Source organism: Gymnodraco acuticeps, unplaced genomic scaffold (assembly GCF_902827175.1).
Source record: "Gymnodraco acuticeps unplaced genomic scaffold, fGymAcu1.1, whole genome shotgun sequence".
Classification (NCBI taxonomy): domain Eukaryota; kingdom Metazoa; phylum Chordata; class Actinopteri; order Perciformes; family Bathydraconidae; genus Gymnodraco; species Gymnodraco acuticeps.
The window spans coordinates 257,419-276,976 of record NW_022992348.1 but is presented as its reverse complement, the minus strand read 5'-3'; the positions used below and the strand labels follow the sequence as shown (position 1 = coordinate 276,976).

Here is a 19,558-nt window from a genome sequence, read left to right as displayed (position 1 = left end):
TAGCTCGCATCTATCCTGGTACTGATCCTAACTGTGATAAATGTCACCTAGGGCCAGCTAATCTCGCCCACATGTTTTGGACTGGCCCCACCCTATCTCAGTTTTGGAAGTCTGTCTTTGACTCACTCTTAGCTATCACGTCTGTTACCATCCATCCCTCACCCTTAATTGGCCTGTTTGGTGTCTTACCCGTTAACCATTTACTGCCATCCTATTTCGCTGAACTTGTAGCTTTCCTCACATTGCTGGCTAGGCGCGTTATTTTGATGCATTGGAAGAGTCCTCGTCCCCCCTCTCATAGACATTGGATAAAGGATGGCCTATACTTTGTGAAATTGGAAAAAATTAAATACTGTATTAGGGACTCAGACTTGAAGTTCACAAAAATATGGCTACCCTTCTTAGAACATATTAAGTCCCTCCAGTTGGAGTCTGTCCCCATTGGCTGAGTCGCTGAGTCGCCCCCCCCCCCCCCCCCCTGTACCGCAACAGCTCACAGGTATGCTCACAAAATGTCTCGCAGGTTTTTATTTATTTTCTTCTTTTCCTTTTTTTTTTTTAATTTTTTTTTTATTATTATTATTTTTTATTTTTATTTCATTATTACATTATTGTCTAATTGTAACTGATGTATTGTTTCTTGGGGTTGATTTGTTAGAAATCGCAGAGGTAATGCATTGTATTGCTGCTGTCTTTGTGTATTGAAAATCGCAAAAATATATCATATATAAAAAAAATAAAGTTAATATTACCGACGTAGATTAACGTCCCTGTAGCCATCCATCCATCTTCTCCCGCTTATCCGTGGTCGGGTCGCGGGGGTAGCAGTTCCAGCAGAGAGCCCCAAACTTTCTTTTCCCTGGCGACATCAACCAGCTCTGACTGGGGGATCCCAAGGCGCTCCCAGGCTAGCGAAGATATATAATCCCTCCACCTGGTCCTAGGTCTACCCCTTGGTCTCTTCCCAGCTGGAGGTGCCTGGAACACCTCCCTAGGGAGGCGCCCAGGTGGCATCCTAACTAGGTGCCCGAACCACCTCAACTGGCTCCTTTCGACGCGAAGGAGGAGCGGCTCAACTCCGAGTCCCTCCCTGATGACCGAACTTCTCACCTTATCCCAAAGGGAGACACCAGCCACCCTGCGGAGAAAACCCATCTCGGCCGCTTGTATCCGCGATCTCGTTCTTTCGGTCATGACCCATCCTTCATGACCATAGGTGAGGGTAGGAACGAAAATGGCCCGGTAGACAGAGAGCTTTGCCTTCTGGCTCAGCTCCCTTTTCGTCACAACGGTGCGGTAAAGCGACTGCAGTACCGCTCCCGCTGCTCCGATTCTCCGGCCCATCTCACGCTCCATTGTTCCCTCACTCGAGAACAAGACCCCGAGATACTTGAACTCCTTCACTTGGGGTAAGGACTCATTCCCTACTTGAAGTGGACAGTCCATCGGTTTCCTGCTGAGAACCATGGCCTCAGATTTGGAGGTGCTGATCCTCATCCCAGCCGCTTCACACTCGGTTGCGAACCGATCCAGTGAGTGCTGAAGGTCGCAGACCGATGAAGCCATTAGAACCACATCATCTGCAAAAAGCAGTGGTGCAATCCTTAGTCCACCGAACTGCAGACCCCCTCCCCCACGACTACGCCTCGAAATCCGATCCATGTATATTACAAACAGGATTGGTGACAAAGCGCAGCCCTGGCGGAGGCCAACCCTGTGTCCGACTTACTGCCGAGGACCCGGACACAGCTCTCGCTTTGGGAGTACAGAGATTGGATGGCCCTGAGTAGAGACCCCCTCACCCCATACTCCCGCAGCACCTCCCACAGTAACTCCCTGGGAACTCGGTCATACGCCTTCTCCAAGTCTACAAAACACATGTAGACCGGATAAGCGTACTCCCAGGCCCCCTCCAGGATCCTTGCGAGAGTAAAAAGCTGATCCGTCGTTCCACGACCAGGACGGAATCCGCATTGTTCCTCCTCAATCTGAGGTTCGACAATCGGCCTGACCCTCCTTTCGAGTACCTTAGAGTAAACTTTCCCGGGGAGGCTGAGTAGTGTGATGCCTCTGTAATTGGCACACACCCTCTGATCCCCCTTTTTAAAAAGGGGAACCACCACCCCGGTCTGCCACTCCTTCGGTACTGTTTCCGACTTCCACGCAACGTTGATGAGACGTGTCAACCATGACAGTCCCTCAACACCCAGAGCCTTCAGCATTTCCGGGCGGATCTCATCCACCCCCGGGGCTTTGCCACTGTGGAGTTGTTTGACGACCTCAGTGACCTCCCCCCGGGAGATTGGTGTTGATCCCCCGTCATACTCCAGCTCTGCCTCTAACATAGAGGGCGGAGTTGTCGGGTTCAGGAGTTCCTCAAAGTGTTCCTTCCAACGCCCTAACACTCCATCAGTTGAGGTCAACAACGTCCCATCCTTACTGTACACAGCTTGGATGGTTCCCTGCTTCCCCCTCCTGAGGTGTCGAACAGTTTTCCAGAACAACTTTGGTGCCGCCCGAAAGTCCTTCTCCATGTCTTCTCCGAACTTCTCCCACACCCGCTGCTTTGCCTCGGCCACGGATGAGGCTGCTGCCCTTCGGGCCTGTCGGTACCTTGCAACTGCCTCGGGAGTCCCCCGGGATAACAAATCCCTGAAGGCCTCCTTCTTCAGTCGGACGGCTTCCCTGACCACCGGTGTCCACCAGGAGGTTCGAGGGTTACCGCCCCTTGAGGCACCTAGGACCTTGAGACCACAGCTCCCCGCCGCGGCTTCGGCAATAGAGGCTTTGAACACCGACCACTCTGGTTCAATGTCCCCAACCTCCACAGGAATGCCCGAAAAGCTCCGCCGGAGGTGTGAGTTGAAGGCCTCCTGAACTTGGGCCTCCTCCAGACGTTCCCAGTTCACCCGAACTACACGTTTGGGCTTACCAGGTCTATCCAGAGGCTTCCCCCGCCACTCGACCCAACTCACCACCAGATGGTGATCAGTTGACAACTCCGCCCCTCTCTTTACCCGAGTGTCCAAAACATACGGCCTCAGGTCCGATGATACGATAACGAAATCGATCATGGACCTTCTGCCTAGGGTGCTCTGGTACCACGTACACTTATGAGCATCCTTATGTTCGAACATGGTGTTTGTTATGGCCAATCCATGACTAGCACAGAAGTCCAGTAACAAAGCACCACTCCGGTTCAGATCAGGGGGGCCGTTCCTCCCAATCACGCCCCTCCAAGTGTCTCCATCATTGCCCACATGTGCGTTGAAGTCTCCCAGCAAGATTAAAGAGTCCCCTTCAGGAGCCCCATACAGGACTCTTTCCAGGGTCTCCAAGAAGGCTGTATACTCTGAACTGCTGTTGGGTGCATAAGCACACACAACAGTCAGAGTTTTCCCCTCCATAACCCGCAGGCGTAGGGAGGCGACCCTCTCGTCCACTGGGGTAAACTCCAACAACGAAGCACCTAACCGGGGACTTGTGAGTATCCCCACACCCGCCCGGCGCCTCACACCTTGAGCAACTCCGGAGAAGAATAGAGTCCAACCCCTATCCAGAAGTAAGGTTCCAGAGCCGACGCTGTGCGTAGAGGTGAGCCCAACCAGATCCAACTGGTAACGCTCCACCTCCCGCACAAGCTCCGGCTCCTTCCCCCCCAGAGAGGTGACGTTCCACGTCCCCAAAGCCAGCTTCTGTCGCCCGGGTCTGGTCCGTCGAGACCCTCCGCTTTCACTGCCACCCTTCTGGCAGCGCACCCGCACCCGCGTCCCTGTAGCTTCTTATTGTATTTGCAATATACCATTAAAGGAGTTGAACGTTGCTGTTTGCTATCACTATAATACCACGCAGGGATAAGCCAGAGTGTACAACCTTTGCATGTGGGCACAACACGTTTTGACCCAGATTAATTAGCTATACCATATGATATCGCCCGAGGATGTCGTCATACTTATAGATATATAAATATATATGTGTCAAAGCTCTAATCAAATTAACAGTTGGTTGTACTACAACATTTTAATCATCAGTTCTTCCTCATTTTCCTCGATTGTTCATATTTGGTTTATTAAAATAATGATATTGTTAAAAAATGTCTGCTATTATTATGAGTATTATTATTTGTATAATGCACTTTCTGCCTTCCTGTCATTAGGAGTTAGACATGTAATTTGATTAGAACCTTCATTAAACTGCTGGGACATTTCGCCAATACCTTTATATTGTCTACTCTTCACTTACTACTTCATGCGAGCATAACATGGTGAAAACAATCAGTCTAAATTAACAATCGGGACGGAAATGTTCGGATTTCCAAAGGGAGGTTCTGTGAATAAATTAAAAATCAAGAACCGAAATAATTGAACTATTCATATCTTAGACTGCACTGTAACTTTTATCTTTCAATGTTTATTTTATTAGCTTTTCTTTTTAATGACTGGTTTTAAATGCCATTTTCTTAATGTCTTTCATTTTTCGTTTATCTTTTACTGTTTTTAAATGCCTTTGTCTGAATGTCTTTCATTTTTGTAAAGCACCTTGAATTGCCTGGTGCTGAAAGGTGCTATATAAATAAACTTGCATTGCCTTGCCTTACTTGTCAGCATAGGTGGGCATTGATGTACAGAGCCGACAGAAGACCGTGTTTATATTGGCATCATATTGAGCGGTGCAGCCAGTGACGCATCCTAAAACCAGGAAGTAAGCTGCTGGTTCCCTCCACAAAAAGCAATGGGATTTCTCCACAGGGTTTTGGAAAATAGCTGGAAATAAGGTCTGTGGAAAACAAACCTGTTTGATAAATGCACGTTTTGTTCAGCCGGATAATCTCCACATGTCTACCCTACTTCTATAATTTTCTAATCGTAAATCTAATCGATAGATTATAAAAGGGTTTTAGGATGCGTCACTGCACCACTAGAAGCCAACTCCATCGATCAAGCTGGCTGTAACTTTCTCTCCCTCTTCTTCTCATGCTCCCTGTCACTCTCCTTTAACTCCTCCGGTGACTTTCTTTTATTTGAAGATTGTTTTTTGCCCGGCTACCGCTGGTATTAAAAACATTTGTAGCGAATGGTTAGGTGGCGCGATAGTCTGTAGTGAAGGAGCGCGCTCCCGCTCACGGGAGCCTGCTCGCGATGCGCTCCGCAGCAAACAGCTGTTTGCTTTTCACCCAACAAGACAACCGACTCACCACACGGAACGCTGTTGTAGCGTTGATAAACGAAACAATTTAACTACATTTCTAGTCAAAATACCAATACCACAGGACCATTTTTTTAAAGCAATATTTGTAGTGGCCCGAGCGGGCAAGTGGAAAGTAGCCTACGTTATGCTGGCCCGGGGTGTCGAAATAGTGCTTCCGGGCCAGCGGGCCATTTATAATGCCGAGCCCTGCCGGTTATCGGCCGGCCCACATCGTCCGACCGGCCCACTTCAGTACCGGCCCATCGGATTCGTCCCGATGGCCAGTCCGCCCCTGACAGTTATGGCGGCAAATCTGTCATAAATCGCGAGGGCATATGAGATCCACGCGAGCACAAGTCAAGCAGCCGCGGACGTATATTATTTTCGCGAGCACTGAACGGCACTCGCGGGAGAGCAATATTGAAGCCTGCACATGCATCACATGCGTCAATATTGCTCTCGCGCGAGTGCCGTTCAGTGCTCGCGAAAATAATATACGTCCGCGGCTGCTTGACTTGTGCTCGCGTGGATCTCATATGCCCTCGCGATTTATGACAGAGATTTGCCGCCATATTTGGCCGCTTCATAGAGCATATTTTCCTAAGTAGATTGATTAAAATAGCTTTTTTTAATATGAAATAAGGTATTTCCTAACACCTTAATGTAATTCTGAGGCTACTTCATATTTTTCTATATTCGATGCTTCCAGAATAAACTGTCATAAAAAGCCATGTCTGTCCTGCCTATAGACCTCTACAAGATTCCTGGGCTGCGTAAAGTGTAGTTGCTTTAATCATGGAACAATAAATAGCAAGCTAATTTTGTCTGTACTTAAAGTGGACCTATCATGCTATATTTGAAACATATATTGTAGGGCCATACCTATATAAAGTATATAAATATATATATTTTTTCAAAATACCAAACAGATCCTGCATTTTAGCCATGCCTCATTTCGCTCCATTTGTTCTTTCCAGCCCTGTTTTTGCAAGGGGCTGATTCTGTGAGCTGCAGCTGACCACGCCCCCCTGCAGGAGAGGGGAGTTGCCAGTTCCTTTGGCATTAGGGCAGGGATATCTAGATACTTTCCAAGGTTTGACATAATGAATTGTGCTACTTTTAAAGCAAGCAGCGATGTTTTCAAATCTGTTATCAAAAAGCTCGTCAAAAACGCTATCGAAGCAGTTCCTGCCGTTGCTACGTTAGTTCAAACAGTAACAACGGACTATTTTTCTTAGCGGATGCATGTCAATTTAAATCAATACATACAACTAGGGTTGGGTACCGAGAACCGGTTCCGGTTCGGAACCGGTTCCAACATTTCAATTCCAACGGCATCATTTAGAAATGTGAATTTCGGTTCCGCTTTTCGATGCCTGAGGAAATGTTTCTCGCCGCTCTCCGTAACCTACTGTATGACTGCAGCGGGGCGGGAAATGTAGCGTTGTACCTACACTTCCTACAGCGTAACCATGTTCTCCTAGGGCGCCAGATCTGTGGAGGCGCTGCGCTGACAGCTCTGGGAGGGAAACAAAAAGTTTTGACCGTTGGGGCTCATCCTAATTTTCGGCCTTGATGTAACAACATTCATAATTAAGTAAATGTAACACCCTTTTCATCCCGGTTACACTTTTCATTTGCCCTGTACGATGGGCGCTGTAAGTGATGAAAATGGGGGATGTTGGCTTATCTGGCGCCCGCAGCTCACAGCCAAAGTGCGAGTGAGCGTGGGAGCGAGGGAGAAAGGGAGGGTGCACCGGTACGCGCTGTTGTTATTAGCATCTGGTGCTAGCTGCTCTAACGGAAGAAGAAGATGTTTCTACAATGATGTGGAGGGAGAGTCCTCTCCAGTCAGACTGAGAGGCTGATAACTACAGCTCAGTGAGGTAACGGACTCTCAGTGTTTAGATAGTTCACTTTAGTCTTTATGAGTCTCAAACGTTTTGATCACAATTTATGTAAACACATATTTCCAAGGCACTCCTTTCTAATTATTGGGTTAAAACAGGTTTGAAATCATTCCAATGTATACTATAGGACAGTAAACCAGACATATCGTTTTAAACTGGAGAGATAACAAAATATGCATAAATAAAATTGTAAAATAAGATATGAATGAACAACAAAAATAAAACACGTTACATGTATTTTCTATTGGCTATGGGTTATTGGTTATGTTCACATACTTATTTAATTATTAAAATGTAAACCGATCTTTTTCATATGGGTGTTTAGAGTTGTACCCCCTAGATCTAGTCTCTAGTCATTCTGCTTAAAGTGTACCAGATTGAAGCATTTTACTTTAAAATGTTCAAACATTTCTTCCCGGTATGCCTGAGAAGGCAGATATACTTGTTTTTCTCAATAAGAACTATTCTTTAAAAGTTGGACTGTTGCACTGTTGTAGCTTCAGTGGTTCTCAGGTTACAGTTACATAGCAGTGAATATAAACAGACTGATTAATGTGAATATTACTGTAAACTAACCTGTGTAAAAGTTTCTCGAATAAATGTAATTTTTTTGGTGGAAGAAGCATGTATCATTTGTTTACCCTGCCCCTCAAAGAATCGGAATTGAGAACCGTTAAGAACCGGAATCGAAAAGTGGAATCGGAATCAGAATCGTGGAAATTCAAACGATACCCAACCCTACATACAACTATTTTCTAAATCCATAAAAGCATTTCAATTAATATTGGGAGTCATGTAATAAGCAGGATAATGTGCAGCGACGCGGTCATTATGGGGAAAAGAACACCGACAGGCTGATCAGGAGCCCGACGCGAAGCGGAGGGTTCTAGATCGGGATGAAGGTGGGCGGGACTAAGACGAGAGGATAGGTAGAGGAGGGGGATTATATAAATGGGAAACCTTCAGAGAATCAGCACTTTTGAAACGGGGCTGAAACAGAGGGGATTATGGGATGCTACAATGATCTGTTCGGTATTTCGAGCCAAACACTTCAGAGACATGTTTTATATCTGAGAGCTATAATATATTGATGAAAAAGAGTATAATAGGAGACCTTTAAATAGAATACCATCAGTGGCGGCTGGTGGAAAATATTTTAGGTGGGGCTGTGGAAATGGTGACCAAACAATACAGAAGGTCCAGTCTACAGAAGGTCCAGTTGTGATAGACACGGTTCGCCACTGAAATCAATCGATATACTTATCGGATATGCACAAACAAGCTTAGCTAACAAGCTGAAATTCCACAGATTCTAGAAATATAAGTATCATCACTGAGCGATCAGAACTCGCGACAGGGGAAGCAAATACAGACAACACACAACGTAGCTTTAGGTAGCAAAACACAGAGATATGCTCACCTTTTGCTGTTATTCTGATCAAAAACGAGAAAAACGCGGCTGAAGGTTAATCCATAGGTTAATCTAATGTGTCTGTCAGTTTAAAAAAATTATTGATAATCCATAATTCCATTTTTATGTCAAAAACGGAGTTTTCATAATAGCTGCTAATGATAGCTTCCAGAGTGTATGACAGCTTCCTGTGTTGTCTCCTTGGATACGAGTCCAAACAACTCACAGACTGCACCGGGCGCTGACGTAGGCGCCCTGTGATCATCAGATTTGACGACGCTGATTGGTTGAAATTATGTTTCGGCGGCATAGTTTAAAGATAGCAACAGTTGGCTTCTGCTGCACTTGCTGCACTCTCGTCTGGGCGCTGTGCATAGCGCCCAGACGAGAGAGGGTAATGATACACGGGCAAGGCCAGGCATGTGACTTATCAGTAACTTCAGACATCGTAACACAATTTTAAATGAGCTTTTATTGTAGATAATACATTTTACTGATACCAATTATATAATATTTACCTTGTTTTTAAAAAATAAAAAATATATTTTTTAAATATATTTTTTTTATTTTTTAATGTGGGAAGAGGGGGGGCGGCGCCCCTATGGGCCGGCCGCCACTGAATACCATGCTAAAATAAAAGGAAGTCCTCTGTCCCTGAAAAATAAGGCATATAGCAAAAAAGCCTTTACATATGGATAAGCATGTGGCAGTTAAACAGGAGATCTGCTGACCTTGGCAGGGTGCTGCTGCTGAAGGTCATCATGTTGTCGGTGGGGCCCATGGGGCTGGACGGGGTGATCACCTCCACGTCAGCACTGGCTCGCTTCATATTCATAGACGGCTCTCGGTAGGAGGCGCTCCGAGTCAGGATGTGCTCTGGTTGGTTGAGGGACAAAGTGTGGGAGGAGGTCCTCGTGATGATGGGCTCTGGTTGGCTGGGAGCCAGGGTGTGGTGACCTGTAAGTGGATAACAAGGAGAGTCACACTCCTAATGTCAAGGTTAAAAGGGGATTCTTTTACATGAATGTTCTCATCATTAAAAACATTTGATTGACCTTTTATCTATCTATTAGGGCTATTTTATATATGTTTTACAGAGTTTTTTCATCTTGAACACCAATCGAGGGTTCTCGCTCTTTCACATTCTGAAGGAGTTTCACCGCTCAGTCAGATAGCCGTAAAGTGATAAGGAAGATAAGCTTATGGAGATACATGTACAACACTTGCCAATAGTAACATCCAGGGTATACCCAGATGATCAGCTTAAACAATTGGGCTTTTCTGCCTTTGTTATGAGCAAAAACAAGCTTCTCCTCTAACGTCCACTCTGTTCTGAATGAAAGCAATTGAAAAAATAACCTGGTGCTTAAAGAAAAACTTAATATGAGGAAGAGACAATTGACAAGCTATGGTCTGCTTCCTGTTCCTTATGCGTGCACTTGTCTGTTCTTTGGTGTCATAAAGAGCTCATGAAGAAATAACGAATACAAATCATTATTTGTAGACTGCTATGTTCCACATAGAGCATGTTTTTGCAGTAGCACTCCTGATGGCTTTTGTTTTTACAACTCGTCTTTCCTAGAAGACTGAGCACTTTGCCCTATATTCCTCTTCCACAGAATAGATCTGGGCTACTCGCCATGTCATCAGGTTTTTCTACTTGGCCTCCTTTATCTCATTGGCTTCCTCTTCTTTCTGCACTGTTAATAAAACCTTTAGCTTTTATTTATTATGATTTATTATTAATGGCATATGTTGTATTCTACTCATCCCGACAATATATCTGTAATGCTGAGAGAAACCTGTCAGGCAGGGTGTTACCTTGGTGGCTGTTGCTATGTGCTGATTGGCTGACATTTGGTAAGGAGGAGAGGGGGGGCTCTCTGAGGGTCGGGGTAGGTGCTCGATTTCTAGACCGATCCTCACTCGGCTGGAAATTCCCCACAGCATACACACCCTGCATACAAGTACACACACAGAGGAGAATTCAGCAAAGAGGTTAGCACAACAAGTGATGTTGTTGACCGATGTAGAACCACACCACACAGATTGTGCTGGCAGAGTTTATTAAGTCAAGGAATTTAAATCAAATCAAAATTGGTTTGATAAACGATGGCATTTCAGTACAGAGCTGTAGTGAGACTTGGAGAAAGTGAGCTGCAGAAAATCTTTGGCTTCCACTCAACTCCATCACCTGACTAGAGAGGATTTTTTTAAAAAACACAAACTTTTTGGGTTTATCAAAAGTAAAACTGGTAATTAACACAGGAACACAGGATCGAAAATATTGGATTGGCAACGTATGTCTTGGTTCAGACATGGGAAAAACTCCCCCATTGACAGTTTTTTTTCCTACCTGTCACTATCATTACTTAGGCAAGGGATATATAATAAAAGGACAGTTAGCTGAGATTATTTTCAAATTGAATGTTAGCTAATATTATTAGTAGTGCTGTGCAACTGACATTACCTGGTCAGTGCAATGACTTTTTTTACATGTGCTACCTTTACAATTGAAGTGGTACTGGCCTCATGTGTTGTGAATGGATCAAGACGTTCCTACATCCACAACATGGTTAAACCATACACTTCAGTCAATCAGCCAATCAGCCAACCGGATCGCTACTTCCTCGCTTCTACTTCACTTTTAGTTGGACCCAGGTAACAGCTGTTTGCTATCCTGGCTCTCAAATGATTTAATGAGCTTTACATTGACATCAGGACGGCAGAAAGTCAACACATTTTCAACGCAGACTTAAAACCAACCTGTTTCCACTGCACCATGACCAATGTGACCAAAAGATATACTTGCAGGATTCTTGTTCTGTTCTGTGTTTGTATCTTTATGGTTTATTGCGCTTATAGTAAGTCACTCAAGATAAAAGCATCAGCTAAATTAAAAGTAATTTATAGTTTTTACAAAAGCACACACATCAAGACAATAGATGCCAGGTGCTGTGAAGAAGAACGTGTGAAAATACGGAAAAATATGAATCCGTGGGTGTTGCTCCCGATAAAATGTAATGAATTAGCAAATGGTGGAATGAGCTCCCCATTGAAATCAGGACAGCAGATAGCTTACACATCTTCCGGCGCTGACTGAAAACTCATCTCTTTCGACTCCACTTCGAGCGATAGAACTATTAACAAAGCACTTTTATACTAATAAAGGGCTGGCTTATCTAAAGCCAGTTGAGTAGCACTTGAAATGTTTTTGCTCTATGAAACCTGATGTACTTATATGATGCTGTTTTCTTCAAGTTGTTATCTTCTTGGTCGAACGCACTTCGTCGCTTTGGATAAAAGCGTCAGCTAAATGCAATGGCATGTAATTACCACCAGAGCTTCAAACTGAAGGAGGCTGCAGTCTTTTCAGTTGGACTCTGATGATAGATGATACGATGTCAAACAAAGAACCCTAAAATAGCCCGGTGCAGCCTGTACTGTGCACAATACTGTCTGCAGAGTTATCATCATCATACAACTGAAGATAATCAGAGGGATCATTTCCCCAGGTCAATTATACATTATACCGAGGTGCGCTACCTTTGCATAAATCATGGCTATCAAAGCATTGTCATTTGTTCCAGCTGAGCTCAAAACGTGCACAGACTTCCACTCTTTTTGCCAAGGTGAGAGAAAATGGATATTTAGCAATCAGTGCCAACAGTTTAAATGAACTTTAATATTCAAGTTGTATAAATGGTATTTATATTTTATAGATCTGTATTTTCGTCTGTTGTATAATTGTTATTGTGATAGACACTAAGTCATGTTTTAAGTGTTTTTTGATTGTCAAGTGTGTACGTATCCAAGGACTGCAGCTAAAGCCAGTGCTATAAGGCAAGGCATGGACATTTGATTTATATAGCACCTTTCAGTACGCGACAATTCAAAGTGCTTTACCAAATAAAAACAAAATACATTTAAGAATAAATACAGCATAAATACATTATGAAATGGCATTTAAAAACAGGCATAACAAAGCAAAGATAATGAAATCAAATAAATAAGCTAAAATCTGGCATCTTCTCTTTTTGAGATTAATGTATTTTATATTTTATGCAAGGTCCTTGTTGAATAAAAACCTAATAAATACAAATGTAGTATCAGGGAACTCCGCTGGAAAAATGCTTTAATTGAAGTTATTGATTCTGCATCAGCTGAAACCATATTCCAGAGCAGAGGAGGAGAAGGCATAACAACAAATATGTAGGCAGCTGAACAGGGCTGTGTGTGTGTGTGTGTGTGTGTGTGTGTGTGTGTGTGTGTGTGTGTGTGTGTGTGTGTGTGTGTGTGTGTGTGTGGTGTGTGTGGTGTGTGTGTGTGTGTGTGTGGGTGTGTGTGTGTGTGTGTGTGTGTGTGTGTGTGTGTGTGTGTGTGTGTGTGTGTGTGTGTGTGTGTGTGTGTGGGTGTGTGTGGTGTGTACTGGACATGTATCTGAGTGTGTGTGGGCTGTAGGGTGATGGTGAGTGGGAGACATCAGATATTCTGAGCCAACATCCACCAGTTTGAGTTGAACATCCATGTCTACTTTCAGCAAAGAGTTGTACTAAATAATACACTGAAATAATACAGAATTCATTTTTCTTCTACTGGGTTTTTTCTTCTGATGCTGCGTATGCTGTTCAGTCTGTAAAGCCTATTGAGGAACATGTGTCATTTGTTTAATTGGGCTATACTAATACATCTTGATTGATGACTAAAGCACATACTGTCAGTACTGACACAAACCTCAGCCGATCAGTCTCATATTTAATTTCTTTCTGGTCAAATTCACACATATAAGCACATGCCGTGCGTCTTCTTCGGATCTGCGTTTCTGCAGAAAGAACTGGTCCGCCTTGCCCGGTGTCTGTATCAGCACAACTTGCTAAACAAACAGTTAAATAACCATCTTAATGTCAGCATCTACTGTAATTCAGCAAACACGTGTTCAATAAAAGAGCCTGGCTCAAGTATTATTTCAAAGTAGCCCTATTATGCTTTTGGGGTTTTTCCCCTTTCCTGAAGAGTGTTATGACATCACTATGCAACACTTGTGCTTCTAATGGCTATAGCGCTCCAGGTTGGCCGTTTAACGGTACTCTTATCGGTTCTTTTGAAGAAAAAAAAAGATAAATTAACTAAACAAATTGGAAATAATGTGAACTTACAGAACTGTAAAAAACAAACAAAAAACAAGTATTTACTGCAAAAATACAGCGGTACAGAGCAACACAGGTGGGGCATACATGTATGCTGCAAAAGGCCTAACGGGTCTTCAATCTGGAGGAAGATTAAGTATGAAGGTAGATATGGTGCAAAATGCGAGAGCGTGTAAAACCTGATGTGAGCCAGTGGCGAACTGTGGCCATCACAACTGGACCTTCTGTAGACACACCCACCCCCCGCCGCCGCCCCCCTCCCCCACCCCCCCGCGGCATTATAATGTCCGTCTTTTCACTGAATTGTCGTCTTGAAAAGGGTACTCACAACAATTCCGCAACAACGTCATCTTCACCTGTTGCACTTGTCATTTCAACGTTAAAAACAATAAAATGGCATGAATTGCTTCGTCGCATTCATCTAGATCCTCTGTCTCGAGCCAGTGAACTAGCGGGCCTTCTAGAATACCCTGGAACCGAGGGAAACTCAGAAAGAATATGCCCATTGCCTACAAATCAATATATGATTGGTTGATCAAACTGTCAGTCCAAACGTACGCTCTCATTCAGTGCAACGGCCAGGGCATTCGATCAAGGATGTAGAATACCTTGGTTGAAGGATATTCTACCCAGAGACCCAGAACAAGATCTGATTGGTTGCTTTCTTTTCTAACACAAAACCACTGAAATGCGTAGTGCATGGTCCGAGAAGGACAAACAAATCAACGTAACACTGTAATATTACAGATCAACAACACAGATACGATTCTCATTTATTCATTTTATATACATTTTATTTATATAATTAAATCGATTTTTTGTTTGTTTTATCTGAGTGTTCCAGGGTATTCTCTGAATACCTTGAAGGCCCTGACGGTTCGCCACTGATGTGAGCGCTTGCAGAAAAAAAATCTGAGCTTGTGTGCATACATTTACACTTGTATAAAATATCCACGTAACTGTGAACCAAATGTACACTTGTATAAAATATCCACGTAACTGTGAACCAAATTTGAAGTCACAGAAGGAAAAAAAAAGTTTTGTAGCTTGTAGAAAAAAAATGAACTTAGTGATTAAATGTTCACTTGAAGACAAATACATATTTTTTAAATATATTTTCCATTACAACGGTAACTTGGTTATTACAACCTCTCAAATCAGTCATTACAACGTCACGAATCTGCTCTGTGGCAGTATAAATCGACGAATCTGCGGCCTTTACTTTTGCTACACTTCTTGCGATAAATGTGTCGCAAAAGTAATTTTCACCTGTAGATGTGGGGGAGGGAGGGGGGTTGGAGCGAAGGGGCGTAGCTATCAGAACGAGGAGGCTCGGGTCAGTCACACAGTCACAGCCACAGTCAGGTCGAACCGGATGACTGCGGGGCAAGCGGTTCGTGTCGCTACCAGTCCGCTGACATGGCACGTCAATCAACGGTAAGTTTTGCCCATTACTTGCCCAGTTTTACTTTGAGTATTATTATTGTGATTGAGGATTAAATCCGCTTTGAAGACCACCGTTTTATATCGTGCAGTTTAGCGGTAAAATAACGTCAGTCAGCCAGCTAACGCTAGCTTTGTTGAGTTTATGCTAGCTAAAGAAGTAGTGGTTGTAGTCTACAGCAGTAATTAATATATTATAGCCTACTGCTTTGGCACTAACGGTTGATAACCGTTTATGAAAATAAAACCAATTGAACTGTACTGAAATAATGACAAGTTGTATAATTGTCTTGGGCTCCTGCTGTGTTTTTAAAGCCTTTGTAAATTATCCATGCTATTTTCTATTTAGAACGAAGACTTCAGAATCTTAAAACCCCTTAATGTTTGTATGCAATTGTGCTAAATTAAACTCTGGAATCAAGCAAATATTAATATGTTTGCATGACATTAGTTATTTATATTTTGATATCACTTAACTATACGTTTAATACATTTAAGTCAAGCTAAGGTACATGTGATGGTAACTAGTTAGTGCTCTTACCTGTGAGGCCTCCTCCAAACAGCATAATAACCAGACTGTATCATTAAAACTAAGTACCAGTTCTAGATCCTTGACTTTAGACAAACAATTCAAAAGACAAAATGTATTTAAAGACCAATCTTTATTTGAATGTGCCTCTTAACCTGAGATATTAGTTATACAGTAATAGTATTGACAATCTAAAAAAACTGAGCAACTCAACAGTCAACTTTATGTTTCTTATTGTCTAGATCAGTGGTTCCCAAACTTTTTGTGCCCAAGGCACACCAAAGGACAAGTAAAAATCTCAAGGCACACCTATTGTGCAAAATAGCCCTTATAACACGTGTTATCACTCATATCATGTAAAATATCTGTAAATGTGCATAATTATTTACTAATGCCAAATCAAATGTGACAAAGACAACTATATTACTCATGAAATATTTATTAACTAAATATTTCAGAAGTTAATTTGAAACTTTACCAAATTAGGCTTCATCAAAGCAGCAACACACTCATTTAAACCAGACAGGTCACAACATTAAAAATTAGGCAAAGGAAACTCAGCAGAAATTCAGCACAGAGAACTGTCAATGCAAGGTAGCTGCATTGTCCATGGTCCTGAACTACAAATTATAAATGTAACATTTCAGCAATCAGCATTGAAACATGTGCTATTGTAAATATGTTTGCCGACTTACAAATTAGTGAGATACATGTGCCTGTCGGGGCGCGCAGAATGTTTTAATCCTTGGTGGCACTGAGGAGAGGGCCACTCGCAAGTCCTGTTCAACAGAGAGCCGTGACCTCCTGTTGTTCTTCATGTAAACCAGAGTAGAGAACGCCAACTCCAGAGATTGGGTCGTTATATATTACATATTACTTTTTAAAAAGTAATATATTACACTACTTCGTTACTATCTACATAAAGTAACTCGTTACTTTACTCGCCGAGCACGTACGAACTGCGCATGGGTGAGTGGCAATAACTTTCCTTACCAGTGGGCGGCGGTAGTGTGTATTTGTCATTCAAAACAGGCAACAACCGGAAGACAGAGAAGAAGAACAGACTCCGTGATATAAACAAAAAAGCACGTGTTCTTTGCAGGTGTTTGTTGAGGTTTGACGTGGTGTTTACAGCAGTGGATAACAGCTTCTGGCCTGGACACAGTTTGCACCTCACCGTCACATTCCTGTCTATTCTTCGGACAAACTCAAAATAATGGGCATACCTCCACTCCTCGAAAGTTATCGCTGACTCAGCCATGTTTATGCAGCACTGCACGTGGAGATGTGGACGTGCAAATCGCGCAGATTACGTACATATAAACCTACAAAGTACTGATATAGTACATTTAAAAATAATTATTTTTTTGTAGTTGTATATTGCAATAATAACGGTTGGTTGTCACAAAATCCCACGGCACACCCGGACTTGCCTCACGGCACACCAGTGTGCCGCGGCACACCGTTTGGGAACCACTGGTCTAAAGCATTTATTATTTTCATTTTCCCCCTCTCATATTCAGTGTGGACGGATTGAGACAGCGTGGCGTCCAGAGAGCTGCAGAGACTTCAGGGAGAAACCTCCGTGTGATGGACGTCCTGTCTGTTGGTTTGGAGAGGACTGAGGGTTTTTCCTCAGCGAGGAGGACCAGGCCTGATGGAGGAGCCCATGCTGGGCAAAGCTGATACCAACTGCACAGGCCTAGTCTGTCACTTTATTTGACTACATGTGTTTACTTATACATTTAATAGGTTTACACCTTCTGTCCATATGTGCTTTTTATTTAAAACATTTGATTAACTTTTGGTTCACATTTCAATAAATTGTATTTGTATTTGCACTCCTTTCGTCCATTATTCTTACTGAAAATGTTAGATTACACATTCACATCTGACTGAAGATTGGCCCCATTTATTTGTGATGTTGCAAACTCTGCGATACAAGGCACAAGTGATGTGAAGCTCATAAAGTGAGGCAAATAGAAATAATCAGCTGATGGAGTGTAGATGTGGAAATAGATGCATCCCATCAGCTGACTATGTTTTTCGCCACACTTTATAAGCCTGACTATAACCACCCCTTCTCTGAGGTGCAGGCAGCGTCACAAACAAATGATGGTCCTGATAGACTACACAAATATTTGGTGTGCAGATCTTTGTTTTCACAATAAAAAGTAGTTTCTTAGTGAATGTCCTGTACTGGTCTTAAAATCTCATAACATCAGCTTTTAATGTTCCTCTTGGATGTTCTTCTTGACCCTCAGAGAAGGAGAAAATGTCGTGTCTTTCAGGCATGTCCTTTCCTAAAAAAAAAAATCGTAGTATACCCCCCTGGCCTCAGAATAGACAGGAAACTATTCTTTTACCGTTCTGTTTTAATTTCACAATAAAGTTATAGTAATATTTAGTTTTGATATTATTGTTTTTTTATTAACTACTAGACCGCTGGGTCATGTTAAGACCATCTTTTCTGTGTTGCTGTGGGGTTTTTCCATCGCTTTTGTGTTACAAATATCAAAACAATAACAGAATATATCCGTCGTAAACTAAACCAGAAACAGCAGTATATTTTATTGTGTTAACACTGTAAACTTGACAGCTTTTTAACCCAAACCACCTACTGGTTAAAACACGTTATTACACGTTTAGAGTAATTGCAATGCAGGTAGATTGTGTTGCTTTTTAATGACTGTTTAAAAATGCCTTTTTCTTAATGTCTTTCATTTTTGTAAAGCACTTTTTAATGTGTTATATTTGATGAAAACATTTAAATATTAAGAGTACATACAAAATAGGGGGAAAGTAGAAGGTCAATGATATAAATATAGAATAGAAAATATCAAGAAGATACTGTAAGTGATCTCTAGAATAAAACAGTTTAGTGCCTGATAGGAGGATGTGCAAAACAGACAAACTACTAAGTCTTTATTTAAACATTAAAGAATACTTTAAGTTAAGGTCTTCTTTTAAATAAGAGAAAACTTTGGGGGTATCTATCTACATATAAATATTAAGCCTGACAAAGTACTTAACGTCTAATATATTGCTTTCCTGCAATATTAACTATGTTGAAGCACTTATTTTAACTGATATTATACATATGGATTATACTCTTATGTATGTAGATAGTATAAGAAATGTGCAGAATATGACAGTTTAATGGTGGAGGTACACACATATTGATAGATGTCTTGTAATAGACTGTTGAGGAACCTCTGACCCAAGTTTTTCATTCATTGCATAACTACACCATAGTTGTGTATATGATACGTCAATAAACCTTAGAACATCTTGAAATCTTGAAAGGGATGTGCAAAATAGCAATTATATACAGTTTATAATGAACTATTAGTAGAGAATAACGAGTAATGAATATACTTTATAGAGATCTGCAGATACATGTTTAGTCTTCTCAAGCACCAACTATCAAATATCTCTCCTGATTGTTGGCACTTGACAATCACCTTCCCTGCATTTTACTCAGGTGTAACTAAAGTCTGATTTAAGGGTTGTTTATATTTCACATCATTAATCAGAATCTGCAAAGTAACTCAAATAAATGTAGTGGAGTAAAAATACCAGGTTAACCTTAAAGAAAGCCCTCAGGATTATAAAAGACCCCATCACCCGAGCCACAAACTGTTCTGTCTGCTGCCGTCTGGCACAACAGCCGCATTCTAGGAGAGGATGTGGCTGTTGTGGAGGACTACAAGTACCTGGGAGTGCACTTATGGGCTGAACTGGAGGATCAACACTGACGCTGTGTACAAGAAGGGGATGAGCAGACTCTATTTTCTGAGGAAGCTGAGATCCTTCCACGTGTGCAGCAAGATGCTGGAGATCTTCTACCGGTCTGTTGTGGCCAGTGCACTCTTCTTTGCTGCGGTCTGTTGGGGGGGGGGGGGGCAGCATAAGAGCCGGTGACACCAGC

At 42.5% G+C, this 19,558-nt stretch overlaps 1 protein-coding gene across 1 annotated transcript in view; it reads right to left on the bottom strand.

Moving 5' to 3' along the window:
• The window catches only part of LOC117541601 (phospholipid phosphatase-related protein type 4-like), a 102,495-nt gene that overhangs the window by 14,278 nt on the left and 68,659 nt on the right, over positions 1 to 19,558 (bottom strand). The window contains exons 7-8 of the mRNA XM_034208816.1: positions 10,330 to 10,465; positions 9,240 to 9,465 (exon numbers count right to left, since the gene is read on the bottom strand). Of these exons, the coding sequence (XP_034064707.1) occupies positions 9,240 to 9,465; positions 10,330 to 10,465 (362 nt within the window). The remainder of the gene's footprint in view (positions 1 to 9,239; positions 9,466 to 10,329; positions 10,466 to 19,558) is intronic.